We start from the raw sequence: 27,602 nt of genomic DNA on the forward strand, positions 1-27,602 counted from the left end.
TTTGCCGATCTTGAGCTTAGGCTAAATAATTTCGCGACCACGACTTCACTTAGTCTCCCACGCTTTCCGTACCCGACGTAGTAACACGGAAGCTATATTGCACATTATACAAGCTCATCCACCGGAAGACTTGAGTGTGTTCCTGATGAACCTAAGGCGGGATAATCATTGCCAGAATAAATACCACCTACCTCCAGCACTTTGGTAATGTAACTTGACATCCCTGTCTTCTAGCTGTCGAATCTCTTCCAACATCGTGCCCGTATCTATTATCAAAAGTGCTTTCTAGCAAAGGGTCATTTACATATCTTAAAGGCAGCATTATTCATGATGCTATTCCAACCCTTTGCAGTTGCGCTCCTTACCGCAGTCACCTCGGCCAGTCCCGTAGCTCCGCGGCAGTCATCGGGACCTGGCACGACACTACAGTCGGGATGGTACTGGGTTCGCGCGGTGGCCTCACCCAATTTTCACAAATACCTCCAGACAAAGCCAGGTAATGCGCCAGGCACGGCCATACTAGAGAGCTACAAGACGGCGGGGCAGTACAATGTCAAGGATGGACAGCTGGTGGCCAACACGGGCGAAGGGGGGGCGCCGCTATATTTACACGTCGAGAAGCCAGCAGACCTAGCGAACCCGCCGCGAACACTCGCCACCTCGTTTAACACGACCGAGAATACATTTGGCACTTTTGTCTTCCAAGGAGACGCCCTTGCTTGGAGTGTACCGGACATCAACCGTCAGAACCTAGCTGCTTGGCTTGTCTGTAAAGACCAGGCGCTATTTATCAACACCGGCGCTTACGGCTATCAAACACCCAGTGGATGCTCTGATCAGACTGTAAGAGATATCTTTGTTCTCTCCCGGGATCTTAATTCGCCCGTCTGTAATACAGAAAGTAGCATACTAACAAAGCCACAGATCCATTACTACAATGATGCGCATGCGAATGAGTGATTCATAGCCTGTTGAACTGAGTAATAGCAGGCATCTGTATATAAGCATCTAGCTAAAGTTGAGTGACATGCATCGTCAATATATGATATTCGGAATTGATGGTGTTGTGAGTTTATGGTATTTAATACTACCAAAGGTTCTTCATTAGCATTTTAGCATTCATATAGCAAGCATATTGATCATATCCAGTTATGGCAAGCCTTTCTACTCAATAAGTAGAGCGTGGTTAACAATATTCCGATGTGTATATTACACGTCCGAGCTGCTATGCTGAAATTTGAATAATCTTACACATATAGGGGTACTATTACACGCAAGCACACTCTAGCCCAGCCAAGTCTTTGTTCAACTAAGGTTACTCCAGGGCAGTAGATTATCAATTATCAGTAGCTGATCATGTGTGATACTTTGACATGATCTCCTTTCACATCGTAAATTAAATAGAAGAGCCTCTTGTTCTATGCAAAGGCGACTCAGCTTATGACAAGGTGAAACTCAAAGGGGACAGGCGACAATGCTATTATCACCTAGCCAAACAAAAGGTATCAAAGGCTCCTTGCACAAGGAAAATAGGTACCAAGGAAGCAAACAATAGTGATACACGAGGGTTGGATATTGACCTTGTAACTTCGACAGCAAGATAATGAATTAACATAAACAAACCGGACAAGTAACTAAAGGGATTTCGACGTCAGAGTCGAATCTCCTTAGAACTCAATTCTATTCAATACCAAGGGCTTCGAATATATTTCTCGTAGCGATGCTTACTCTTCTATTACTCTCCTGACACTCAAGCTGTGCTGTACCCTATCATTCGTAAGGTCTCTACTTTTAGCTTCTCAACAGGCATACATCTTTCTCTATCACTAAGAAGTAGTCTGTTTATTCCTTAGCTGGACTTCTAAGGAACAACCTGGACGAATCCCACGATATCAGAGCCGACACGTTTCAGCGCACATTCGAATCTACCATCATGCGTTTACGGATAAACATCCGAGAGCTCTTTATGGAGTGGCTCCCGCCGATATGGGAACGGAACTATTTGCCGTTCTACAGACGCCTTTTTGCTGCCCTCCACCTCATCGTAACGACGTACCTCCAGCTCCTGCTGGGATTTTTGGATGAGAAATCCGAGCCCATCGTGATATTCTCACAGCGAATAGCGGATATCTTGCGAGTGGTCTTTTCCGTGCTAGCTGAGCTGGCACACCGCATCACGTACAATTACATCGTAGAGCTATCCGCGGTCATACGCCAGCATGCGCTCTCCGTTCTCCTCTTTTTTCTGCGCACGGTGGACAATGAACTATACCGGGTCATGCACGCCGTAGCAGACATACTGATTATCGCCCTGCAGGTAGGCTTTTGGTTGCTGTGTCTATATTCGTTAATGGAGACAACGGTCGATCCGGATGCGATACCGCAACCAGACCCGCTGAACTGGGCTGCGGAGAATCGTATGAGCCAATATTTCCATAACGCGGAACGGCTGGGGGATAAGTTGCGATGGAGGCATATGGCGGATGGCAAAGTTGTAAGGATACCAAATTATATTTTTGATTAATTCATTGGTTTAGCGTAACGTGCGAAACATAGGCGTATTGCTTGGGAAAAGGTAGAAATGGGGGTATATATAGGTTAGGTATATGTAAATATATTTCAAAATGTTTCCCGGTTTGATGAAGGGATCAAACGCCGGTCCGATGCTATGTGATATGCCGTAATTTTAGAGCCGTATGCAATGCTGTACCATGTCTCATATGCGTCGTTTATTTCGTGTCTAGAAGCCCATCTCCTCGTCGCTATCCTCGGCTCCTTCACCATTAGCCCTTTCTTCTTCCTCTTCCCTCCTACTCGCCTCAGCACTCGCGCCTAGCTTCCTCACACCTTCGACGACGCCTAACACAAACCCCCTGCTTTCAGCCAGTTCCATTGCTCCGACACCTCGCAACTTGAGTACACCACCACCGCCTTCTAGATGTACCGTACTACTGCGCATTTTCGCCGCACGCACCTCTTGTAGATCCCGCAGTAACGTTCGAACCTCGGCGGCGTTAGGTATATCGTCAGCGGCGTGCGCAAGCAGAGTCTCTGAAAGCTCCAGCCAGTGGTAGGGTAGGTAGCCTGAAGGCGCCTCCTGTGTACACGAGGGGAGAAAGGGCGGCGACAGTAACATTTCCCCCGGCTTCAACTCAAACGAAGATTGCGCGTATGGTCTCGCGCCACCCATGCCATCGGACCTCGTGGGCGGTGGTGGGGGTGGGGAGAATGCTACGGGGTCGATGTTGGTCTCGTGATTGATGATATCCTTGAGCGAATCCGGATATAGCCAAGGCGGTGCGACGATATTCGCGCGCCGTTGCTTCTTAAGTAAAATCGCAAGCCATAGGGGAAGCTGGGCGCGATGCGGTGGACGTAAAGCTGGAGTTTTGCCCTATATAATGGGATTGTGTGTTGTTAGTAGAGCTGCTTGATGATGGCGATGACGATGGCGATGGCGGGGTGGTGGGGTTAAATTATTTGAAATAATTGAAATAATTGGATTATTTACACTAAGTAACGGAATTGACTCGAGTCTTTGGCGAGGAACGACTGTAACCATTTCCATCTCGCAGAGGAAAGCTACTTCGGTTGGCACAAGGCCAGGTGGTAGTGGGAGGGCCATATTATTGCTTAATTAAAGGAATTGGTGAAGCTTCACTGTGAAGCGAGGCCACAAGAGACGCGACAATGACATGGAAAGCGACGCGCCTTCAGGCACTTGATTAATTAATTGGATATGGTTGTGGCGGTGCGGATCCGTATGGCGGTGCTGAACTGTGGCGTTTTATTTTTACCTTTATTCCATTCATTACGTATTGGGATTATTTAATGTCTCCGCGAAGAACAAGGAAGAACAAGGAATTAGGCAATCTATTATTTTAAAGTTTCTAAACCATCTAAATGGTATTATACCGTATTTAACCGAATATCCTACTACTTCCTAGAGCAGCAGGGTCGTTGAATCGCAGGTTAATGTTCAAAGAAGAAATTTGCTTAATCTCATCGTCGCTCAGGTCGAAAGAGCAGCAGTCCAGGTTCTGCTTCAGCCGCTCGACATTGTTCGATTTAGGGATGACAATGATGTTGCGTTGAGTACACCATCGAAGTAGAACCTGTCCGGGAGACTTGCCGTGCTTCGCTGCGACGCTCTTCACTACATCCGTCTCGAATAGAGGCTTAACCTTCTTGGCCGTAGCATTGCCCAACTCGATGAAGCTCTGCGGGCCAAATGTCGAGTAACCGGTTACGGCAATGTTGTTTTCTTGCGCTAGGGCGATAAGGCCGGGCTGCGTTAGGTACGGGTGATGCTCGATCTGCAAGACACTCGGATGGATCTTCGCATACGACAGCAAGTCGTAGATTAGCTGAGGCTGAAAGTTTGATATGCCGATACTCCTGAAGAAGCCATTGGGGTTCTCCTTAGTCCGAACCATATCCTCCAGAGCCTTCCAGGTCTCTGAGATTGGCACCTTTGCCAGCGGAGTAACCTTGGTCTGCTCTTTATCGGACCAGAAGCAGGGAAAGCGGATCTTGTCGAAGGGGATAAACTGTTGCGCGATGGGGAAGTGGATCAAGAATAGGTCCAAGTATCCCAGACCCCACGCCTCGTTCTCCAGCCTAGCCATCTCGAACGCATGTTCGCGAGCGTGGTAATTGTTCCATAACTTGGAAGTAATGAACATGTCTTCTCGCTTCACGATACCCTCTTCGATGGCTCTCCGTACACCCTTACCAGCCTCGGCGCTGTTCGTGTAGTCCCAAGCGCCATCGATGTGTCTATAGCCTAACTTAATAGCATTGTAGACTACCGAGTAGCGAGTCAGGTGTCAGCGACCGATGGACCTACATGTGGAACAATTTTTTAAAGACTACAGGAGACATACCTTGATCAGCGCAGGTATCGTTCGGTACCTTCCAAATACCAAAGCCAACTATGGGCATTTCCTATTCCTATAAGCCTCAGCCCACAGAAGCAGAGGGGGGTCACGTACATAGCCAGAGGCCAGTTTTACGGTGGGTATTTTCGTTGCCATAATTAACAAGGAATTGGTAGGTTGTTTTTTAATATTAAGGAGAAAAGAGTCTGGGTGACACGTCCAAGGAGGTGAAAGGGTTCAATTATATACCACAGAAGGCGTTGAATTTCACTTTGAAGCTTCTCCACCGACAGTTTTAGTGATTGAGTTCGCGATGAGGGGTTAGAGAGCTGAGGGGCAATGAATCCATGTCTATTACACCATGACGTTAGATTTTATTGTATACACTAGTCTTACGGCTTCTGTGGGGCCCGACTCTTCCACTTAACTATTTAGGATGGCGCGCCGGGTCCTCAGGTCTCTCCTCCGTAAGCCCGGCGCAGCTTTCCTGTTGCAGCGAATGTGCGAAAGCCCCATTCAGTCACGCCGCAACGGAAAAAGAGGCCGATAAGGTACGGTACTGACTGATGATAAGCTATACACTGTAAGACGTATTATAGTTTAGCTTATGAGGCATGCGGTTGGTGACTTTACAGATCAACTACAACTGCATCAACTAGGCTAGTAAATCGTTGTATCAAGACCAAATCGGGAAGTTCCCTTTAATATCATTGGCTATTCTTAATTCTTAGTGTCATTTCGTAAGACATGTACACGAAAACTGATCAGATACCAAAGCAACTCCCCAAGAGTCGATTAAAATCGGGGTTCGCTTTCTTAAACAAGGTATCTACCACTCCCGGACAGGAACACTGAGCTCTATATGTGTCTTGGCATATAATTCACCAAGAAGCATTATTAATAGTATGTCAAAGACATAGAGGAAGCCAAAACGTGTTAATGAGGCAGTTCGTTTGGTTTAAGTATATGTGTGTTGGCTAAGGGCTTTTTACGCTTTTAAAGAATATATCGTTGAACGGGTTCAGCATCGATGACTTGGAATAAGAGCCACGTAAATTCGAGTCCCCTCTTTAAGGATATTATCAAGACCAATATACATTGAAAACCGATATAGTACAACTATATCTACGAACATAGACGGAGGTACTGAGTAGTTGAAGACACGTTCGGGGCGGGGTTGCGACGTGGGATACCGCTATATGACCGTTAAATTGGGTGGGCTAGAGCTCAAACAAACCGGACTTCACTCTCTCGAAAGGGGGGGGAACCCGATCGAAGCCATCTAGCTAGGTACGACTAAGCATATGTGATAGGCTTATACGCAAACTTAATGATGAATATTTAAAAGAAGGAAAATACCAATCAGAGAGTACTTCGATATAAGACTGTATCAAGTTCTTTGCTATGACGTTAAGACAGATGAGGCTCAAAGAGAAAGAGTCTGGCGCCATATAGATAGGTTACCGACTCGCGACACGACGGACCCATAATCGAGCTTCCTATCGTAAAACCGACCGGCTCTTGCAACAAATGCAACTTGAGTTGGGAAAGATGACATATGATTAGGTACCTATCTGTATGAGCCTTTTTCACCCCAGCTTTGCCAGTTCTGCAAACACTAACAGCCGATATCTCCTTGACATTTTGGGACCATATAAATTACTACCTATTAATATATAACGTGAGTAAAGACTCTACAACACCTTTCGCTTTTACCCTGAATTCCTAAGTCAGGTTAGCGGTGATCCGATCTGACAGGCTATTATCCAGTTGTGACTGTCTTGCGTCTAATTGTTCGAGTACTAGGCTTGCTAACTTTTGTTCGCTAAACCTTTGACCGACCATCTTATATTTCCCTTTTCCCGAAGGGGTCCGATGATTGTAGGTTTAAAGACAACATCCTTCTGGCTTGTTGTGCTTGATATGACGATCTCGTTAGACGTGGTTGAGCAGTAAAGAAAAAAGCCGTTTGACCATTCACATTCACGTTCTCCCAATTCAGGGTCCCCCCTGTCTCTTCCCCCACAGACCAGGATTCCGGGTGGTTACCCTCCGCCTTTTGCACGTACATACAGGACGCACTACTGTAATGCCCTGCTACTCGATCCACACTAGCTAGGAGACTTGTAACCACATAATGCCGACGTATCTGTGCCACGGATTTCGCTGGCATCGCCCAAGCATACGATATTTCGTTGTTATCCAGAACGTTGACGACGTCGCGTCGGAATGGATTATAGCGCGGCAGAGTCCCGTCGCCCTCCTTAACCAATTCTACGAGCTATTCGACTTCCTACCTCCTTGTCCCCGTCTGGCACAAAATCTAAGCCCCTCGCCCCATCACATTCGCAATGACTTCCCAGCAATAAATGGACACGCCTATTCACGCACACGTCCATGCAGCGGCCAAGGGTACAAGGAGGAGGTTGCCCAATTTGAAAATAACAAGAACAGAAATGGCAGTCGACGGAGCAAACTGTCTAGTCGCAGCAAAGCCTCAGAGCAGCTACCGACGACCAGGCAACGCGACAAGTTAACTATATTTCCAGCGTCGGAACTACCAGATCCTAACGACGACGACATACCGTTCAATGATTGGTCTATCGTGAAGTTTTTGGAAGAATTTGATCCGTCAGATTTGACCACCGTAAGCGGACAATGGGCATATGTGGCAGATTATGTGGTACGCATAGACACTTCGATTTCAGTTGCAGAAGAAATAAGTCGATACGAGACGCGGATGAAGACGGAACCTTACAAGCCCATGAGCGGCATGAGTGAGGAAACTTGCCATAAGGTAAATACATACGGCAACAAGAAAGCAGGATGGTTTGAGAAACTTCGCGATCAACTGCAAAGAAAAGAGAGTATCCGGTGGTATGTCGTGGTCTGTGGTGATGAAGAGCGTATCGGTATCGAATTAACTGAGAACCAAGAAGCGAAAGATGAAAGGGTTAAAGCTAATGGTAGCGAGAGCCAATCATCTCAAGGATTTATCGAGGATGGATTTGAATTCCGTTTCCCAGAATTGTTAGTACCACGCCGGGGCACAGAACAGGGGCCGAGACGTCGAAGAGTTGAGAAAAGTATGACCAAACAGAGTCAGACGCATTTGCCGAACAATGAGCAGCTAGCTACCCCCCTTCCTCCTACTTCTCTACAAGCAACTCGTAAAATGTCGATAGACCATACTATCAAGCACACGGGTTCCAGGTTCGGCAGCGGACTTAGAAAGCTATTCCCAAGGCGAAAAGCTGATGGTCTAACCTAAAATATGTGCTTGAGAGTGGCCTGACCATTAGTCCTTTCAATATCCTAGGCCTTTTTCCCTCTCATCGCAATTAACTGCCTCAGTACTCAAGGAGACGCTCCGAGAGAACGGCGTGACTATCCACCACACATCAGTATTTCTCTACGGGACCGCAGTATTCCATAACGGCATCATTGTATTGCTCGTCAACCGTAGCATGGCGAAATCGGCATTGACATTAGCGATATGTACCTATTTAATATGGATTTTCCATATACAAGTCCGCATTAACAGTTTATGCACCTATGCCTTATCCATCCAGGTTCTTTACATAAGATGTTTCCAAGGAACAGCACGGCACTTGCCATCATGTTATTAACTACAGCCCATTCTTACTGAAATTCGAGAGTAAAGTTACGTGCTGGGAAAGAGCCCTATGTGGCGCCTCAAGAGCTAGTTTTAGACGGGAAGATCCAGCAACCTCTCTACCTACATTCGTCATTTCCCCCCTAATTTCTTGAACTATGCCCTGAATCGATCAAGACAAGTCGCGCGGCCACCCAGTCTATCTCCATTCGCAGAGTTAGGTGTTGTTTATTATATCATACGTTCCAATAGTAGTGATGGCGAGGAATCCGACACAAACCCCCGACGTTCAGTCCCCGAAGGAGAGAGATGACGGTGCTATTGATCAACTGTGCGGCCAACTTCAACAGCTTCGTTATAGTCATTTACTACCTACCGAGCTTTTATTAAATATCGTCGAGTGTTTCCGACTCCCAATCCAAGACGTAACCTCCACACTACCCGCACCCGAGTTCCTAGTAAACCGCAAAGTCCTCTATAATCTATGTCTTACCTCCAGTCTCTTCAACGACCTTGCAACGCCGCTCCTTTATCAGACGGTCATTTTTTTCATCGACTCTCGGGACTATGATGATTATCTCCGCGCCCTCGCCTATGGCGGCCCAAGGAGTTTAATAATGTTAGTGCGGACTCTGCTTTCGAAGGAGGATTACTGTAAACATATCGAAAATATAATTTGCCCCGGGAGTTTGAAGCCCCACGACTGGGGAATCCCAGATAACATAGAACGCGAAGTAACCAGGTGAGTAACATTTAGACTTGTTTTCACTTTTTCTATTTTTCCCTAGGGTTCTTTATATATATATCGGTCAAGTTGTCGGTTCTGAAGGGGTTATGATGCTTGTATAATAACCCTGATACGTTATAGAAACATATACTAATTTCAGGGGCTGTAGCAATATACAAGCCCTCCTTTCCAGCTTGCCATCCGAGGATGACCTCTCAGACCGTCAAATATTTATAATGCACTGGGCTCATTTAGATCAATATAATATCCGGGTGGCCTAGTTATCTACATTGACCCTAAAGTTCTTAGCGGTTCTTATCGGTCTATCTTACAACCTTAGACTACTCCTACGCTGGTACGACAGTAGTCGTTACCAGACACTAGATTACTTACTACGCCAAGCGACGATGCAAAGCAGGTATAGCATTATTCCTCAGCTACTGACGCTGTATATTCAACAGCTCGCCTTTTCTAGATCCTTCTCTGGGTCCAGCATGGAAATAGCAACAGAGCTTCTTGAAATCGGAGGGGTCCATCGACTCCATGTCTGGTATCAATACGGATATCTTACCTTCCCAGCAGGTCGTGACAATTCGTGGATTGGAAGAATAAGGGAGCTGAAGCTAGTAACCTGCGGTGAGTACCAGCCCAAGCCCGTCGCTCGACCCATCTCTAGCATATTTGGGAAGAATCGCCACTCACTACGGATCTTGTAGTCGATGCCGAAACAATATTCCGTATCTTCAACTCTGCTGCTAAACTGGAGAGTTTCTCGTTGATCGTGGCGAAGTCTCGTGATTTACACCGTCCTCTACCGTCGACAGGCAGAGATCTCAACCACGCACTAGTAAAAGTGGCCAGTACTTTAAAGGTGTTAGAGTTAAGGACCTGCCAAAACACTTGGTTTCTAGGCCAGCTTGGGCCGTCTCAGGTTCTTGACTGCTTGCCTCAACTCGAGAAGCTTGAAACACTAACGACTGAAATACCACTTATAACTGGGATCCAAACCAATACACATGACACCAGGATACTTCAAAAACTTCCACCGAATCTCATCTCGCTTGACGCGGTCGAGATGTGGGGGAATCTAGAAAGTGGCTTCACTCGGAAAGAGGATTTCATAATGGCTTTTTCTACTACGTTCGTCTCCGAGCTTCTCAGAGGGTTGTTGCCTAGTCTAAAGCACGTTCGGTACATTCCCGCCGTTGTAAAATGCTGTCTCGGTCCCCGACAGCTTGACGCAATGAAGATTTTATTTGACACGGCCCATGTGTCATTCTCTCACGAGGCGGATAGCTTACCAAGGGGGTTCTTTTACTATTTACATGACTAAGTGATAAATATGGTATACTCCTCAGCGGATCACGTTCACTAGAAATGGAGGAGCAAGGATGCTTAATGTAGCGATGTTAGCTTTCGTTAGTTTCTGAGGTAGTTATTTTAGCTGTGCCTGTCGGGCACAAGCCAATAGCGCGTCTAGATGGTAATAATAAATTATATCATATCGCTATTCATACGTGGAAGTCATAACATAAATTCTGAGGACACGGATGAGAAATGTCTCTAGCTTTCAATTTCACCACTGTCATGGTAATTATTAACTGACTCCTCTCTTTTAAACACTCTTACCAAAATCTTCAGATGATAAAACTCCAGTGATATTTTTATTGTCAATAGTTACCCGTCACCTTACTAACTATATGAAACCAATGTATAGCTTGTCTCTGCACCCCTACTTCTTTTTCCTTCCTAGTTCATCACAGTATATCCGTGCTAGATACTTTATGGACGCCTACAAGTTTACTAATGTACTATGTATGTAGAAACCTACATTAGTGTAGGTAGGTATGTTATGTATGTATGTAGCCCAACTGCCAAGCTGGATGCCGGCAAAGCCACCTAGGTACCCTATTCGAGGACGGCCGACGGACCGGGGAGGGGGTGGTTCCTGGCAGGGCCTGCCGCTAAACCCGCAGTCCCGCGTACCTATGAAAGAGGAAAGAAATCTCCGAAGGAGCTGCGGTGCCCTTGGTTGTCGCACACCGCGATTTTTCTCGTTCGAATCCTTCTCCGTCCCCGTTCCCTGCTGACAGCGAAATACCGCAGGCAGGTAGGTAGGTAGGTGGGCTAGGCTGGGCTGTCTACCCTATGACAGGCTTCGGTATGGCAAATTCCCGGGGAGGGGAAACGGGGGAGGGTCCGGAATTGGAGGCCTATAGGTTAGGGAGATTATATAGGTAGGTGTGCATGAAAGGCACATGCAAGTAGGCAAATGCGGAGCCCCGCAAAGGGCCTCGACATCACGGGATCGGGGGGGGTTAGGTATTTGTTTATTTTTATTCCTTCCTTTATTCTTATTATATCCTTTATTCTTATTATATTTTACCTATTTCTTGAAGTATGCTTCCCTGTTCTAGAGCCCCCCCCCCCATGTACCTAATGCTTCTTGTTAGCGGAACGAAAGCCTCCTAGAAAGTGCATGTATGTAAGTGAGCCTGGCAGATAGTGGTGGCTGACATGACATGCCGGGATGGCATTTATATGTTAAACATCTGGACTACCCTAGGTACCTCCTAACCTGTACTTAATGAAGCCGCTCAATTGCATCTCGCTTATGTCTTCCCACGTGCTAGATGACGAGTACCCTCTGTCCGATAAGGTGTGTTAGATCTCTCAAAATAGCACGCGATATCTATAAAGGCGAGCAAGTGGGTAAGTGTATAAATAGAAGTAGGTATTCATATTATATATATCTGAAAATCGATTGGGTATAGATGACGACGTGGTTGTCTCGACTCATTAATTTTTGTCATTTGCCTCGTAAACTCCCGCCATCAAGTATGAGCCACTCTGCGAGATATAATCTCCCGCTACATATTCCTGCCTTTGAATTAACCATGATGACGATGCAGCCTCTGTAGACCAAGACGCTTGGAAATAACGCCGATAGCGCCGAACAACACTTTCAAGACTGCATCCGCTGGGGAGTTGAATAGTACACATTGGTTATGCTCAACCAAGAAACATACATGCTGCAACCAAGTGTAAGTAGTTAAAGGATAGGTATACAATGTAAGGATGTGAGATGCTAGGGGGGCTGGGAGTTGGGGGTTGGAAGGGCCAGCCAGCTGGCTATGTCTTCTTCGATTCAAGATCCTCCTCCTTGCCGATGACTTCATCGGCACTCATGATGCCGTTCTGGATAGTAGTAGGGTGTTAAGTAGGGTAAGGTAAGGTAGTATAGGAAGATGAGAATAGCCGCGCATGTCCTCAGATCGAGATACAACGTATAGGAAAACGTCCATGGACATTTCTCCAACTCTAGAAACACGAAAGATTTGGCGACGGTTGTAGAATCCGACCCTTCACCATCGCATATTCGGTGATGGGGAAATTATGTGAACAGGTATGTGAGCAGGGTTATCGGGAATCCGGACCGCAAAGCCCAGCCATCCAGCCATCGCCCAGACCCAAGAGTTTTCCCCGCCAACCACGCTGGACCAGTCCACCCCCAGGATGCAACCCCAGGGCACCGCAGTGCTGCCAAAGCGCTGCAGTCTACTACTTTGGCCGCCCTAGGCCCTTTTTCAACGGCCTTGTTCCTAGGGGCTCGTCAATCATCTAAGAAATCAGCCACGGAGGGACTTGATCCCTAGGGACCCGACAAGGCTGAAAAGGAATCCGGTGGCTAGTCGCACCAAGTTAGTTACCATAACCTCCCTAATTGGGCGTCGTATCGCAGCTTGCATGCCCCGGGAGAAGTCCTCGTGCAATAGAGACAAGACATTTCGAGCATAGCCGAGAATGCTGAACGGGAATCTCTGCAAGTACCTGCACTCGTTCCTAGATACGCGAACCGGCCGGCCCAGGCAGCGGGTAGATATGACATCGTAAAAGTTAACGCTCGCATGCAGACTATAACATCCGATCGTCGTGACCTCTAAAGCATTCGGACCGGCCATACCCATCATAACATGCTCATCAGGACTGGCACACTGCGTCATGCTCGACCGTTTATCAACCATTCAGGAATGTTCGCCTGCGGACCTCGGCCTCTTTGATGATCTCGGCAGCCAAACTCAAGCTGGGCGCCAGTATTGCCATCCTCTCGATGTCCATAATTACGTCATTGATGATTTGATCTATGACTTCACGGTGAGGTACGAGTGTTAATAGTATGTTAGACAGAGACGGTGACATGGTAGCCCCCATAACCAGTAATGTCTGCGAAACGATAGAGAGAGCGCCCTGCCAGAGGTAGGGCATATGGCCGGCGTGACTACGGTCAAATCGTTAGATTGGGTCAAGAATATGAAGAGCCGGGAATAAGAGCATGAGGCTAGGGAGATTGTCCAATCATAAAAGGGGAATTCTACTTACTGTGCAGATATGTGCTCCAATTGCCTGATTGAGGCTTCGAGGCACTTGTGACAGCTATCCCGTACTGAGGGGTCTAATACGGCCTGTTCGTTATCCAGCACCGCCAAGATATACGGACGGTAGATAATGGTTCGGCAAGCAAAGAAACGTAATCGTAGCACCGTTTGCACCGGGTCCGGTAGAGTCGTACGGGTGAACGGGAATTGAAGGGCCAAAGGGAGACTTTCGTACCATTGCGTAAGCTGAAAGTCCAGCTCCGCGACGACAGGCTCTAGACTCGTAGTTGAAGCCATGGAATCCTTGGAATAAATGAGTTGGCTAACTCGATTGAGGAGCCTTCTTAGGGCGATTTCAGCTAAGAAATACCAGAGATCATCTCGACCGACTGCTTCGGATTCTTCTCCTTGAAATCCACCGGGAAGTCCAACGTTTTCCTCAAATTGAACTACTCCGGAATGAGGTAAATCTAATTCCGCGAGAAGGTCGCTTTCGAAAAGGAGAGCGTTCCAGTAAATTCGTTCTAAGAGTTCTCTTTGGTCTTCCGGTACGCGAGTCGGGGTCATAAGTAATAGTTGTAGTTTGCTGCTCACCGTGCATAGCAAGTTCCACGCTTCCAGCGGCCGTACCAAGTAGAAAAGATAAGCAGCGGCTAATAAATGACACTGAGCAGCCAGAACGCTATTCGCAGTCATCATGCCGGGTAAGAGTGACCATGCAGCCGTAAAGTATTGCAGGCCCGGAGGGTCCTCCTGAGGCACAATCCTGGATATACTACCTCGCAAGCTTGCCTGGCCGAGTGAAAGTACTAGTAGCACGATGCAGCTCTCTGGACCTTCGCGAAATCCAGTCGATAACGCCGTACGATAATGGCTCCTCCAAGTAAAAGGATTAACGCAGGCATACCATACGTTCACTCTCTCGAAGTAGGCTTCGATGTAAGCATTAGTATTTGATAAATCGACACAGGGCGTCTTAGCCAAGGAATGTAGTGGCTCCCGAGCCATCTCGAGCTGTAGAATAATCTGCGGGTCGTACGGTCGTCCGATCAGATCCCGAATCAATGGCCATTGAAGCAGGTGAAGCGCAGCGTTGGTGTGAACTTTAGGCATCGTAGAGATGTTAGTACCTTGGGGATGACTTGTCCAAGTACCTAAGCCACCGCTCGGTATAATAGAGACAAAGTTACCGGATGAGTTTTGAATCATGACATTATCGCCGCTAAGAGCAGTCCCGTTACTTATGGGCGGGGAATCGTGGGTGATCTGCATTGCGTTCGGGTGACCGTTTGTCAGGTTGATTTGAAGAAGGCTCTCGATTCGATTCAGTCGCTCGAGAATGAGCTTGTCGCCGGCGTCAAGCTTGATCCCGGGCTCTCGATATATACACTCAGCCCCGAGTTCCGTACAAAGCTTACATTTTGGTTTCGTGCCGTCACATCTTGATTTCCGAGAACGGCAAACCTCGCACTATGATTTACTTTAATTAGAATCTCACCTAAATAACCTTTAATACCATCTAACCTACCGCGATGGTGGCTCGTCTCCGAGGGTAGTCAACAGTCGCATCCGTATTCCGCCTCTTTAGCGGGTTTCCCCCTTCGTCGCTAGATGCTTTCGACATGCCATTGGTGATTTGCTCAGTACGGATCTCAGACGTTTGAGAAAGGTTCCGAGCTTTTTGTGCCGAACCTAATATTCCTTCCCGGCTGAAACTTGCAGTGCGCTGGGCCTTGTTGACGGCCGTCGGAGACTTTAGCGCTGAGCCGTTGGTGGCCGGGTTAAGCTGCGGCGAGGGAACCTCAATAGAGAATGTCTCTCTCGAGGGTAAGGGAAAAGGCCGCCCCGAATTGCTCGCTGCGCCGGCGGAAAGAGGCGAATCACCCGTCGACGACGGCGACATCTTTCGAGCCAACAGGTCACCGGCACCTCTCCGGTATAGTCAACGACAAGCAGTCTCGCTTAAGTATTAGACGATGCTGTTACCTTTTCGTATGAAGTCGTGTAACCGGGGACCTAGAGAAGCATACGACTTCGGTAAGGAAGTATTTACTTACCCAAGACGCCGTACAGAGGAATAGGATTCGGACAAAAATGACGGGAGAGGGTATACGGGTCTGCAAGGCACGGGGCAGCGAGCTTATCATATTTTATGACGGGAAAGATGGAGGATTTGACAGTGGTGTCTCCTCCACATGGTACACACCTGCAGAAGCGGCGCAGAACCGTTGAGCCCCTAGTAAGAATCCCAGTCCGCCTAGAGGGTCCAGCGTACATGGTATGTAGAGTGTAGGCCAGCCAAAAAAATAAAACCCCAGAAAATTGCTTCCCATCGTGGTTTAGGTAAGGGTACAGCATAGCATTGGTATGTACTTACCAATAGGGCAAGGGTAGTATTCGCGCCCTTTCACCTAACCCCTGATTGGAGCCCATCTTCTGGAAGCTCGCGGTACAATACTGTACACAAAGTTGACCGTTCAATTCCATCTTCCGTGCAAACGGGCTGTCCATAGCGGTATGTTATGTACAGCTGACATTGAGCATCATGCTACATATGTAGTATGCCAACCCCATACGGACTAAATAGGATGGAGCCTCTTCATACGAGCAATAGCTGGCATAGCCGAAGCGCTGATGTCAACGGAATTCGGGACTGCAAATACTTCTGCGGTAGGTAGATTCTCAAAATCCCCGCTTCTTCTAGGATGCCATAGCATGATTTCGCACTTAAGCCAGGGTCGTAAATAGTCTACCAGAATACGTACAAATACCCGTATTCCGAGGGGTCCTTCGGCTTGGACTTAAGGTGCAGTGACCTCGATGAACTGAAATAGGCATAGATTTCTTGTAGCATAGGGAAAATGACTTGTAGGAATAGTTACAAAATACTTAAGGGTACGGTTTTTGGGGAAGATCTGGGGTGGCAGGGGTCGGATGAAAGGGAACATGAAAATTTCCATGGGGACGATTTAGAGAATGTGAATTAACAAGTACGTATCTCTACCACATGAACGTGCTCATACAGCTATAACACTATGTATCCGACATAGGAAATTAAGAGTGTTTACATTACACTAGGTCACTATACTCTGATACCTCCATAACATACAATCCAGAGGGGTGACGATACCTAGATACTACATAGCAATTCGGCTAACACTAGTAGCCCTAATTAAGGAGATAGATACCTTACCTAACCTACATCAAGTATAAGTATATCCATACGCGTGGGTATGATATATCCCTACGTAGCCTAAGGTGCTTAGGTATAAGCGCCTGTTTTCAAGTTTGAAGACATAAATGAGCAACATGAAGCCGGCATCTTTTAGAATCGCATATCCGTCGGTCTTCTCAAGGTCCTATGTAATTTCCTATGGACATCTAAATGCAGATAAATTATGCCTTTTGGTTAGTTATGTATAAACATAACTTAGCTTGGACCCTTAGCTTCTTCTAACCGTATTCCGTAGATATTAAAGAATTGTAACCTGTTACCATTATTAGGTAGCTAGGTAATCCATGTCAACCCCATCTTCAATCTGCCCGGTTGTACATAGCACATGGGCCATGCAGATAACCCTACGTACAGCCAAAACTCACCCCCTCATCATGATTATGTGATATACGTCCTGATTTACGGTGTCACTTTAGATATAACAACTATATCTCTGTCCGGAATACCCTTTATTCATTATTAATGATGTACACTAAGCCTATTATTAGGTATTAAGATGTGTGCATAACAATACAGGACAACTACATTTACTCAACCTAGGTAACTAGTACTCAACCTAGGTAACTAGTACTCAACCTAGGTAACTAGTCGAAGAAAGCATTATAGCTTCAAACACTTAGATACTGATATCCCCGAAATACAACCCATACATACGTCTTATAGCCTACTATACTGCATTATATCTTGCTATAACGACATGTAATATACCCAACTATGGGTTTCCAACTCGTATAAGAACAGGCTAACCACCGAAATGACCATACATACCTCTTCATGCCATACGCGACCCGTCATTGGATGCTATTGCTATAGTCAAACTACCCCGTCAGCTCCTCGGCGCGCTAGCTTAATAAGTTTCCTACGCACACGTGAAGAATACTCCAAATCCTATATATCAAAGTTGACCAAGGGTCTTGGTTGTCATTTAGCGGCCCGAACCGATTTGCTTACGGCGTCTCGCTTGAGTCACGAGAGCCAGTTCTTCTACTACATCAATATAAAAGCGGATGACTATCTCTATTTACGAAGGTGGCTGACCTTCCTTTCTGGAATCCTGTTGTGCTCTTTTACGGCCGACCTAGGTACTGTACTTGCTCGTTGTCGCTCCGCTAGCGTAGGAGGAACGAGACGATCAATTCTCGCTACCGGGCAATGCTTCACTCACCCTCTACTATGGTACGCACGGGCAACTAAGAGGCTGACCGAGAAATCATTCAGGGTTTGCCTCTTTGGGTTTGCAACAGGACGGGTTCATCTAAACTGTGGACCGGTCCCTTCAGGCAGACTGCGGATTACTACAGCGGGCGTGAAGATCTAGCAATATTCTGGAAGACTCGTGAAATGAGCCCGGTTTTTTCCCCCAGGTCAACCAGATTGATCAAACTGAAACTTATCACATATGGTGTTTGGATACCCGTATGCCTGCCTACCTACCCCACAACATCTCTGCTAGGTCGTCCAGCTATCCCTCCCAATACTTACCAAGCCTTAGTGCGTGGGAGGACTAGGTAATAACTGCTGCCTCGTCGGCTGTTGGCGTTGACAGCAGCTTGCATCTTGCATGATCATATCCGTCCAACGGGCCGAATACTAAGTGATAGTGCTAGATGTGCTGAAAACGCGGGCGGCCTTGCGCCAACCGCACGCCGCATAGAAAGATATCCTTACACTTAATCTTTACTTATAAGTTCGGACCGGGCTTAGCATCGTCCTAAACCGTCTGTAGATCATTTCTGCGGGGGAAGGATTTCTCAAACGCAAACGGCTTCTCCCGCGGGCTGGGCTGAAAAGACGGACAGTGGGGAGAAATGTAGCTTGAAAATTAAAATTGCTAGCTTTAATAATGCTATTATGTGGTTTCATCCTCCCGGCACTTATCCTCTTTCTTCCAAGTTAAGCCTTCATGACTTCTAGAAGGGCTAACGTCCCTAGCGCTTTGAGAAATAGCAATATCATACATATAAGTAATAATTAGTATTAACTAACACGGGACGTCGCCAGAGTGACGTCTAGTTATTTCGTAGTCAGGGTAGAGTCGTATTAAAACTAACGGCTTACCTCGCTCATAACGGTCAATCAGACTGACAAAGATCGAAATATAGTCACGAGGCTAGAACAATCCAGCTTTGATAATTGAGAAATTTAGAGGCCGTTTGTTCCAAGCTCCGCTATTACTCCCATAGCCCTGGCCCGCGAATAGCCAGAGTTACTATGCTTGTATGTATAGGTAGTTATCTGAGGTAGTTATACTACCTACTTTACTTTCTCATATCTTGTATTTATGTGATGTATTCAATGCCAAGATATGTTCTAATCTAGCGGGGTGGGAATTTGATTACACTCATATCATCGCCAGCCTATGGCGAGATTTCGTTTACAAACTACCCCAAATGCTCATCAAAACTTCAGTATGTACTCTTCACCATCGTGAGTTTACTAAACAAGCCCAACCGGTCGGAGTTGTTCCGTACCAGGTAATTCCAAAATAGATAAGCATAGGTATCTATCCTCTTCAACGCAAAGAGATGACCACATCATTCTATAGTACTGCCATGGCACCGTAGAAGAGCTACATACACCCAATGTACTAAGGCAACCTTCGAAGATCGAGTAACATGATCTTCTGTGCATCTGCTAGGCACGCTCAGACTCTCGCTAGCCCATGCCTGCCTTGCTGCTCCCCAGATCCCACAGGGCAAATTAACTACCTAATTTTTCAAACATGGAGTACCTACAGATAGACCCTGTCTCCAGGGCCAGCTTACCTATGAGGCTACGTACCACGGGTACGGCTGTCTCGGCTCGACCAACCAGCTTCGCGAACGAATTCCTTCGTCGCTGGCGCGAAGAAAAAAAAACTAGGAACTGATCGTGACAGTTACCGCCCCCGACATCTGCAAAGAAGCCGCGCAAGAAATTTGACGAAAGGCCGTGCGCTTTGGGGGAGACTACTAAACGAGTGCAACGTCGGTATCATGCTTGACGTTCAACAAAATTCTCCTCCGTCGGAAAACACACGATCGAAATCTAGACGGAAGAGTCTAGCCAGGTGAACCCGTCGAGACCTTACTCACCTGACCCGAAATGGTATTCCGCGCACCAACCGTATCTAGTAATCTCATCTAACTACCTGCTACTACTACTTCTGCTATTATTTGTGATACTGCCCTGTCGAATTCAACTACGTAGCAGCGGCTGCGCTATGGACCTACATATCTCGCTTCTTGGTACTAGTACCTGTCAAGCGCCGCAGTCTGCCATCCTGATGTGTGACCAGGTCACTACCCCTTAGTCGGAGCTGTAAGTCATCGAGGATGCACGTATACCATGTTACCTAATCTAATAAGCGGTTCCGAGTTTTCCTAGTTCTGCCATCAAGAGAATAATTTACTCCATGTTAGCGTATGCTACGTAAGTATTCGAACACATCTGTCATACCTTTTCCATTCTTGTCGATTTCCCGTATCCTACTCCAAAACGGTCTGCCAAGCATCCCCGTCTTCGTCATCTTCCCGCCCTAAAGAGGCTACGACGAGGTCGACGATACAACTTATGAGTCCACGTCAACAACTTCGCCCCTGATCAAAAATTTTCCATATATAGTGCATATTAATCTTCCTACCAAATAGAATGCCCACCCTGTTGTTAGCTCCGCGGTGATCCTTTTCTACAGCATCTACCCCATTCCCAGCTAGACTAGCCATGTATACCCCAAGGCATGTTCACGGGGTTGCTATTTTTGTCATCCGAGGCAATCTCACCGGTGGCAACCTCATATATTGACCTACGTACACCTAGGCTCTCCCCATCTTAGCTTACCAAACTCCAGAGAGCTTACTTACGTGTCTATATTAAAATCCACCTACCCCCGCACCCTACTATTGACTCCTCTCAATTTATATTGTATAAGCCCGTTGAAACCCCCGCATGAGCCCACACCACATGCTCCAATTCCTTTGAATTCGCGAATGAGGCTCTAGAGGATCTAGAGAGATTCAGCTGAAATATGTATTATTCGGTGCGGTAGCCACATGACCTGGGAACTATAATTGACCCGCTTTCCATCGGATATTGCTATTATTCGTATCATCGTATATTGGCCCCTGAGCCTTGCCACGCGAGGTCGGTATACGAAAAGAGTCACTTGTTCTATAAGTCGTGCGAGATCTATACGTCTACTCTATCCGATCATGAGGCCCGGACCCTTTCCGTAACACTCCTAGATTGTATGATAATCCTCGCGGAAGATGGCCGCAGTCACTTCGCCTTCAATATCCGCATACGCGACATAATCCTTGAATAACCCTGTCTCGACATCGCGATCGATCACAACGACGCGGCCATCCCCCTGTAGTGAGACAGCCGCTAAGTTGCCATCCGCGTTGATCGAGAAGTGCCGGGGTACCCTACCACCAGCTGCGAATTCCTGCACTTTCGTCAAGTTTCCAGTTGCGCGGTCAATCGAATACTATAGTGTTCGGGGTCAGCAACAATTCAACGTAAGGGTATAGCCATGAGCCTTGGGCACTAGGAGATCCTAGGTAGGCTCCTAGGAAGCACTTCCTTCGAAAAAGGGGAGGGGCAGTGGGCAACTTTGAAATACTCACGGTTATGAGTGGGTCTGAAGGGATCTCAGTGCTGTTACTGGGATCGAAGTTCGTGATGTTAAACGAATCCTCCCAGCGAGATGATACGATCAAGAACTTTCCATCGGGCTTTATGTCGTGTTAGTATTGTCTTAAATCACGGCCGTAGCATTCAACGCCAAGGACTTCGTTGTTACACTTACCGACACGAGAATCTCAGCCGCACCTGTCTTTTCTGGTAACGTCCTCTCTTCGCCGTGCGTAGGGATGAAGAATAACTCGTTCAAGCTGAGAGTCTTATTTTCATTGTATATGACCTCATACCCCGTGATCGTGTTACCGAGTTCAGAGACCAGGTAGAAGTAAGTCTTCTCTGACGTTACCGTGAACGCGCCGTGCCTTGGCCCAGACCCGGGCCGTACGGTGAGAGGGGCGATAGGTGTCAAACCGAGGGTACTAGCATCGGCCTGGTAGATACGGACGAGGTCGGCACCTAGATCTGGTACCAGAACGTACGACGCGGTAGGGTCTAAGATCGACTCGTGTGGATGAGGCGCCTCCTGTCGTTCGGGGTTGGGACCAGGTCCCTCAAGCGTATAAGTCTCATTGTGCACTAGAGTGAGATTGCCCTCGGCATTGAAGCCAACGACGCTGACGCTAGAGCCAGAACTAGATAGAATTGGTCAGAGACGATGAGAAGATTTTGTTCAGATGATGCTCGTGATTTGATATTGCAAAGAGAGCCAAGAAAAGGGAGTGGACTGCGAACCACCGAGCAAGTTCGCCGCATGCGGAGAAGCTGGGTGAAGGTTGGCTTACTAGTGTGCTATGGCAAGTCCGCTCCCACCAACGCCGAACTCAGCAATGCTAACTGGCCCTTGTATCACATCAAGCTTGTCCAGCGTGGTCAGCGTCCCGTCATCGTTAGTGAAGAAGGTGGTCACGCCTCCGTAGGGACCGTTGAAACCCTCATCCAGACAGAAGAGGAAGTTTTTGGAGTAGTCGAGTGAGAGCCATGACGGATTCGGACCACAGCCCGTCGAGTTGGAGATACTCTCAAGGGTAGTAGCAGCAGCGGTGGCGGAGCCGTCGTCGGGCAGGGTTAGACGTAAAGTCGTGACGGTACCAGCATAGGAGGACACATAAAGGAGGGTAGCGGATGCCTGGCCAGCTAATCCTAGGGATAGTAGCCCTGCGGGGAAGATGTCTTTCCACATGGTTGGACGCTTCAACTCGTCGATCGACTGACTGGTCTGAATCAACTGATGGGCGAGGATGAAGAAGGCAAACAGAAAAGCCACGCCAGCGGTGGCTATTAAGCCAACGCTACGGGCTCTCGCAATCTGCCCACCGTTTGTCATCATAGCTTGTATCCTCTTCCCCCTCGGAGGCATACAAGATCTATTGACCTCAAATGGTAATCGCCCATCGTCAGTATCCCTGCCTCCTTAACTAAGTTGGGTTTATCCGGAGGGACCCTGCGGTTTACCCTGGTCCGGTACTGTATGAAATCCGGAAAAAATTGGCTAGCCGAGACTATTATGCACGTATTATTTATGATGTATAATACATAGGCGCAAGGGCCAAGCCACTGGTGTAGAAGAGCACAACAGTATGGGACCTTTTTGTTATGGAATCATGGTTCTCTGGTTGTATGTAGGATGACAAGTTTTTTAGTCTGCTGCAGGGGTATGGGGAGAGAAATTGGAGGAGGCTTGTGACAACAGCATAGCGAGCCCTTCCTTTCATGCCCAAGTCCAATGAACGAACTCGAAGAAGTTGGAGTAAAGAATCTAGGCTGGTGACACACGGGAGATGGCGTTGCAATGCGGAGGAGAAAAGGTAAAAGGTGGAGAAAAGACGGGACGGTTTATTAGTGAGATGAACTGGACTTTGAAGCTTTCCGGTAGAGACAGACAGGGGTAGGGCTTTGTCAAGCCGGGGTCGATACAGGGCTTCCCCATTGATGTCTATCATGCTCCGTCGTCTCAGCTTTAACTCTTTCCGGGGCAATGTGAAGGATCAGCACGATGGTTTAAAGCCGTAGACTTTTAACTAATATATATATAACTATATATATAAGCACCTAATTACAATAGTATCATTGTTGGCGGAGAGGAACCTCCTCTCCCTCTTGCAACAAGTAGATTATTTCATGGAAAATGATATATTATTACGCTCGGAGTAGAAGGGAACTGATAGCTTAGGAGGGTGTCATCGCCCTGAAAGTCAATTAATCGTGTCGCATCGCTAAGTCCCGAACGCGGAGATCACTTGAGCTGTTCTAATGCGACCTTAGGCTTCAAATCAGGTTGTGCCCTGCTTGCTAGGTTTAACTAGCGCTTGTACCATGTTAGGCATCCCGCAATTGGATATTCAATGTCATCTTAGTAGGTAGCTTGCTATGCCGTGTCAAGCGTGTCTAAGTCGAATGGACTACTACTCTGCACACTACCCCTGCGTTGCTCTCAAAGACACTCACAGGGAGAGGCTACTGCAAGAAAGTCGACATAGTCACAACTGTAACCTCGAGCGTAGCACCAAGAGACGGGAATGGTGCTTGCTATTTTTCAATGGCCCGACCTGGAAATCTAAGGACAAGAAGGGCTACACTCACGACATAATAGGATAGGAACCATTTACTACTTGCAGATATGGGTACTAGAAGACCAATCAACCAAGGCATGCATGCCACTCACCCTACCTACGCCAGATATATGTTATTCTCCGTAATGCTTTAACCTAGTGCCTTACGGTCTGTCTGATGGCTGAGTCGACCCGGTCTCCGAAATTCCTAGCACCCAAGTACTACTCTCGTTCACTCAGACCGCTAACCTTGGAAACTCGGCCGACAACATGGATAACGATCCTAGCAGGAGGAGAGAAAAAAGAACCTTGGCTTTCATCTGATCAACTACCATGGGGACGACTAGTCCACCGGTGTGACTATATCCAAACTAAGCTATATAATTCCGCCAAACAGTTACGACAGAAAAGTTAGAACGCCCATTTAGACCAAAAACCCTCTCCTAGCTACGTCCATTAAGCCCAATACGGCAGCATCAGAAGTCTAAAAGGACGTTGCCAAGAAATAGTCCACATGGCCGATAGCCATCCTCGGCGTAAATCTCCCTCTACTGTCACATAACTCAATCTCACTGCGTAACATTTACGTTTCAGGGACACTATAATGCAGCCGTGAGAACCGTCTCCCACGCCGAGTTCCTATCACGAACGATTATTACACCCAGCCTACAGGATGTCATTTAGGCCGACGTACATATAAACGGATACCACCGACGTGGAACCCGCAATATACTACTTCCCAAACGAGAGAGGTTGACAGTGTTACCTCACCTCGTGGCCAAAAGCAGAAAGATGGAGGAAAAGGGGGCTAAACGCGGTTAAAAGAGCCTCACCCGGAATGCTTTGCTTCCAGCGCTAGCAGCTTAATACCGCGTCGTCTCGCTACCGTGAATTAAAACTATGAAAGCTGCCCGTTCAAGGGATGATAATTCGGATGTTGATCTAACACCGAACCTAGGCTCTGTAGCCGATGCAAACACGTCCCTTTTTAGGAGTTAAAAAGTGACAATGGCATACTATAGCTGTTGATAGTTGGAAACAACGGTGAACATAAGATATTTCGTAATCGTTGTATCAAAAGGACTGTATACACCATAAGTTATTAAGGTAATCATCTAGTTAAACTATACTATTCATTATTTTGAATATTCATCCCTGAATTTATTAAGTGTAGTGTGTAAAAAGATGTGACTACCCAGGTAGAGTTAACGGTAATGGATAAATCTTTATACCTAGTATAATAACAAGACAAGACAACCGTGTATGTCCCCAGATGCCCCTCGATACATCCCTTAATGATATGATGTTTAATATCAAACACTTCCCTTAAAACGAGACAAGCGCCAATCGGAATAAAGTAATATCAACGTAGGCTCGAGGGCACGTATTAGCCCATATTGAACCAAAACTTTTCTTTTCCAGACTATCTCCGAATCTAGAAACCAATTTGGCGCACAATTAGCCCGTGGTGGGAAATCCGTGACCTTGATAGTGCCAGAACGGAGCCCAGCAGATTGATAATAGTAGAGACGTTCACTCTAGTCCTAGTACTGTTCTCTTTTTTGTCGATCATCTCCTTAAGATCCCTTTTGGCCTTTATTTACTGACGCATCTGCTAGAGCATTTTGTTGCCCTTCGTTTCGATGCTCTATAGCATCATGTGGAGACACGCATATATTCTTTAATCGTCGAGTATGACTTCATCCCATCCCATCGTTGACCTCCTGTCAGCTAGACTGTAGCTTGTGTGCTTTATCACGACACGACCTGTTCTCTCATTATCATGTTGTCTTTCTATCCTGTGTTCCGCATGTAAATTGAGGGGCCTCGCGATGAGCAGTCGAGTGTCTAGATTAGGAAGACGTAATGGAGATGTGATAATTTGAAACCTCCACGGAACGAGAAGTTTTAGCCTTAACTCTAACCTAGTAAGCTGACCATTGGTTCAGGCCAACTTCCCCAGAGAAGGGGCCTGTCCCCTAAGCGGGCGCTGACAGGGGCTAGAACCTTGAGCTTCCGTCGCTTCTCATCGACCTCAGCCACATACACGTAGCCCATAACGTTGGAATCACGGATAGTATCCGCTGAGTCGTGGACTGATGCGTAGATAACTGATAGGATGCAATTTTGTATCATAAGCGACGGCTCGATCTTCTCAAGCATCGTGTCGCTATATATGTCGTCTTCTAATGTCGCTGAGGCAGATGCTATTTCTCCATTAGTATAATTACTCTTAAGGTGAACCATGTGGAATGAATATATACCTTGGTTAACTTTCCAGATCGACAAGGCTGAGAAGTCAACTTGCTGCGTAAAGGGACTCAGCGTAGTATTCGTATCACCGAAGAAATACTCCTTAATAGCTGCTTCATGAACCTGTTGTAGGAATCCAGTATCTCTTTCCACAACGCCACCAGATTTATCTAGACTAACAACGGTGATTGGTTCATCTAGACTGGTCTTCTGCCCAGCAAATTTCTTCTGTATCTCGCTGCTGATACGTTCCGAACCTATCACGAGCACAATATTGACAGAGAACTCAGCGACTATATGTGCTATATGATCATAGCCTCCCTTAGAAACATTGACCCCACCGGTGTCAATCAGCAGTCCTGCTGTCTTTACATCGGGATCCTCAGTAAGTCGTGAGGTCGCTGTTACAGCTAGTCTACTCAATAACCTCTTATAAAGCCGCATATTTTCCTCAGGTTGTCCTAATCCGTAATTGTATACCAGCGGCAGTTTTACCGGCACAGCACTTGGCCCGCTACTCGGTGTGTTTCCCCAGTCCGTTGTGATATCAATAATGGTCGCGAATACAGCCGCGCTCAGCGATCCCGGCAGGGCAAGCATGCCCTCGCGACAATCTGTATTCACCACGAGGGGCTGGCGGCCCATGCGCGTTGCCCATCCCGTAAGCATCTTCACTAAACTTGTCTTGCCCGCGTTCGGCGGTCCCACGACAAGTATTCGCGGCCCCATCTGCCTTGTCTTATCCGCAGCTGTGCGAAGCGCCTCGAGTTTGAAGTGCAGATTTAGGTAGCTAACCATGGGGGTCTCTTCTGCTGTCAGCTCTGAGGTGTAGGCATCGTAGTTACCGGTGGGAGAGGAAATTTCGAGTGTACATCCATGCCAGGTATTTATCTTGGACTTCGTCGCGGTGAAAGTATAGGGTGTATTTGGGGCAAGTTCGGTGCCATCTTTCTCTGCGGTACCGGAGATTAACTTCATGTCTAGAGTCGAACCATGGGGGACCTCGAAGCGATACTCCCAGAAAGGTTCGAGAATCTCTGTTGTAGTCGGTGCTGCGGCGGAGGAAGATGTTATAACCGGGGCTGCCTGTTGGATATTAGCTAATTGTTCGAAATGACTTGGATTGGAGTGGCTTACGGCTGATGGTATCTCTCCTAGTCCTGGTATTGACATGTTTGCGTTGACTTATTGGTAAACCGAGGTCACTTAAGGAAGAGAAACTGGTATTAGATGGAAGGTAGAGAGGGTTGGAAGCACAACATCAAAAGCTTACAGCTAACATTATGTACCGAGCTACGGATCCGTACGGATTACTTAGGTACCTACTTCGTACCGTGCCGAAC

General features: G+C 47.1%; 9 protein-coding genes across 9 annotated transcripts; 4 read left to right on the forward strand and 5 right to left on the reverse strand.

The window, feature by feature from the left end:
- The first annotated feature begins 19 nt into the window (after positions 1 to 19).
- Positions 20 to 1,152, forward strand: F4817DRAFT_94954 (uncharacterized protein). Its single transcript, XM_049308081.1, has 2 exons — positions 20 to 843; positions 925 to 1,152. Exons 1-2 carry the CDS (start codon positions 328 to 330, stop codon positions 958 to 960), a joined length of 552 nt encoding a protein of 183 aa, XP_049159609.1. The 5' UTR covers positions 20 to 327; the 3' UTR covers positions 961 to 1,152.
- A 471-nt stretch (positions 1,153 to 1,623) lies between these two features.
- On the forward strand, positions 1,624 to 2,632 carry F4817DRAFT_94970 (uncharacterized protein). Its single transcript, XM_049308082.1, has one exon. The coding sequence runs from the start codon at positions 1,934 to 1,936 to the stop codon at positions 2,522 to 2,524; it is 591 nt and encodes a 196-aa protein (XP_049159610.1). The 5' UTR covers positions 1,624 to 1,933; the 3' UTR covers positions 2,525 to 2,632.
- A 108-nt stretch (positions 2,633 to 2,740) lies between these two features.
- Positions 2,741 to 3,625, reverse strand: F4817DRAFT_358414 (GINS complex, PSF2 component; the record flags this gene model as incomplete). The annotated part of the gene is made up of 2 exons (XM_049306025.1): positions 2,741 to 3,394; positions 3,512 to 3,625. The coding sequence occupies 2 exons, from the start codon at positions 3,623 to 3,625 to the stop codon at positions 2,741 to 2,743; spliced, it is 768 nt and encodes a 255-aa protein (XP_049159611.1).
- A 232-nt stretch (positions 3,626 to 3,857) lies between these two features.
- F4817DRAFT_336213 (Aldo/keto reductase) lies at positions 3,858 to 5,502 on the reverse strand. The gene is made up of 3 exons (XM_049303115.1): positions 4,995 to 5,502; positions 4,887 to 4,947; positions 3,858 to 4,807 (listed from the first exon to the last, which is right to left on the reverse strand). The coding sequence occupies exons 1-3, from the start codon at positions 5,034 to 5,036 to the stop codon at positions 3,921 to 3,923; spliced, it is 990 nt and encodes a 329-aa protein (XP_049159612.1). The 5' UTR covers positions 5,037 to 5,502; the 3' UTR covers positions 3,858 to 3,920.
- A 1,192-nt stretch (positions 5,503 to 6,694) lies between these two features.
- F4817DRAFT_95004 (uncharacterized protein) lies at positions 6,695 to 8,249 on the forward strand. Its single transcript, XM_049308083.1, has one exon. It carries the CDS (start codon positions 7,018 to 7,020, stop codon positions 8,149 to 8,151), a length of 1,134 nt encoding a protein of 377 aa, XP_049159613.1. The 5' UTR covers positions 6,695 to 7,017; the 3' UTR covers positions 8,152 to 8,249.
- Positions 8,250 to 8,753: 504 nt separating this feature from the next.
- On the forward strand, positions 8,754 to 10,556 carry F4817DRAFT_315420 (uncharacterized protein; the record flags this gene model as incomplete). Its single annotated transcript, XM_049300535.1, has 3 exons — positions 8,754 to 9,238; positions 9,564 to 9,859; positions 9,940 to 10,556. 3 exons carry the CDS (start codon positions 8,754 to 8,756, stop codon positions 10,554 to 10,556), a joined length of 1,398 nt encoding a protein of 465 aa, XP_049159614.1.
- Positions 10,557 to 13,240: 2,684 nt separating this feature from the next.
- Positions 13,241 to 15,502, reverse strand: F4817DRAFT_358417 (uncharacterized protein; the record flags this gene model as incomplete). The annotated part of the gene is made up of 3 exons (XM_049306026.1): positions 13,241 to 13,502; positions 13,604 to 15,069; positions 15,128 to 15,502. The coding sequence occupies 3 exons, from the start codon at positions 15,500 to 15,502 to the stop codon at positions 13,241 to 13,243; spliced, it is 2,103 nt and encodes a 700-aa protein (XP_049159615.1).
- A 5,232-nt stretch (positions 15,503 to 20,734) lies between these two features.
- F4817DRAFT_95117 (putative isomerase YbhE) lies at positions 20,735 to 22,894 on the reverse strand. The gene is made up of 4 exons (XM_049308084.1): positions 22,240 to 22,894; positions 21,624 to 22,089; positions 21,442 to 21,549; positions 20,735 to 21,302 (listed from the first exon to the last, which is right to left on the reverse strand). Exons 1-4 carry the CDS (start codon positions 22,812 to 22,814, stop codon positions 21,054 to 21,056), a joined length of 1,398 nt encoding a protein of 465 aa, XP_049159616.1. The 5' UTR covers positions 22,815 to 22,894; the 3' UTR covers positions 20,735 to 21,053.
- A 3,032-nt stretch (positions 22,895 to 25,926) lies between these two features.
- Positions 25,927 to 27,432, reverse strand: F4817DRAFT_315423 (Clp1-domain-containing protein; the record flags this gene model as incomplete). The annotated part of the gene is made up of 3 exons (XM_049300536.1): positions 25,927 to 26,213; positions 26,271 to 27,345; positions 27,397 to 27,432. 3 exons carry the CDS (start codon positions 27,430 to 27,432, stop codon positions 25,927 to 25,929), a joined length of 1,398 nt encoding a protein of 465 aa, XP_049159617.1.
- Positions 27,433 to 27,602: the final 170 nt, after the last annotated feature.

This window comes from Daldinia loculata, assembly GCF_022478755.1.
Source record: "Daldinia loculata strain CBS 113971 unplaced genomic scaffold F4817scaffold_21, whole genome shotgun sequence".
NCBI classification, from domain to species: domain Eukaryota; kingdom Fungi; phylum Ascomycota; class Sordariomycetes; order Xylariales; family Hypoxylaceae; genus Daldinia; species Daldinia loculata.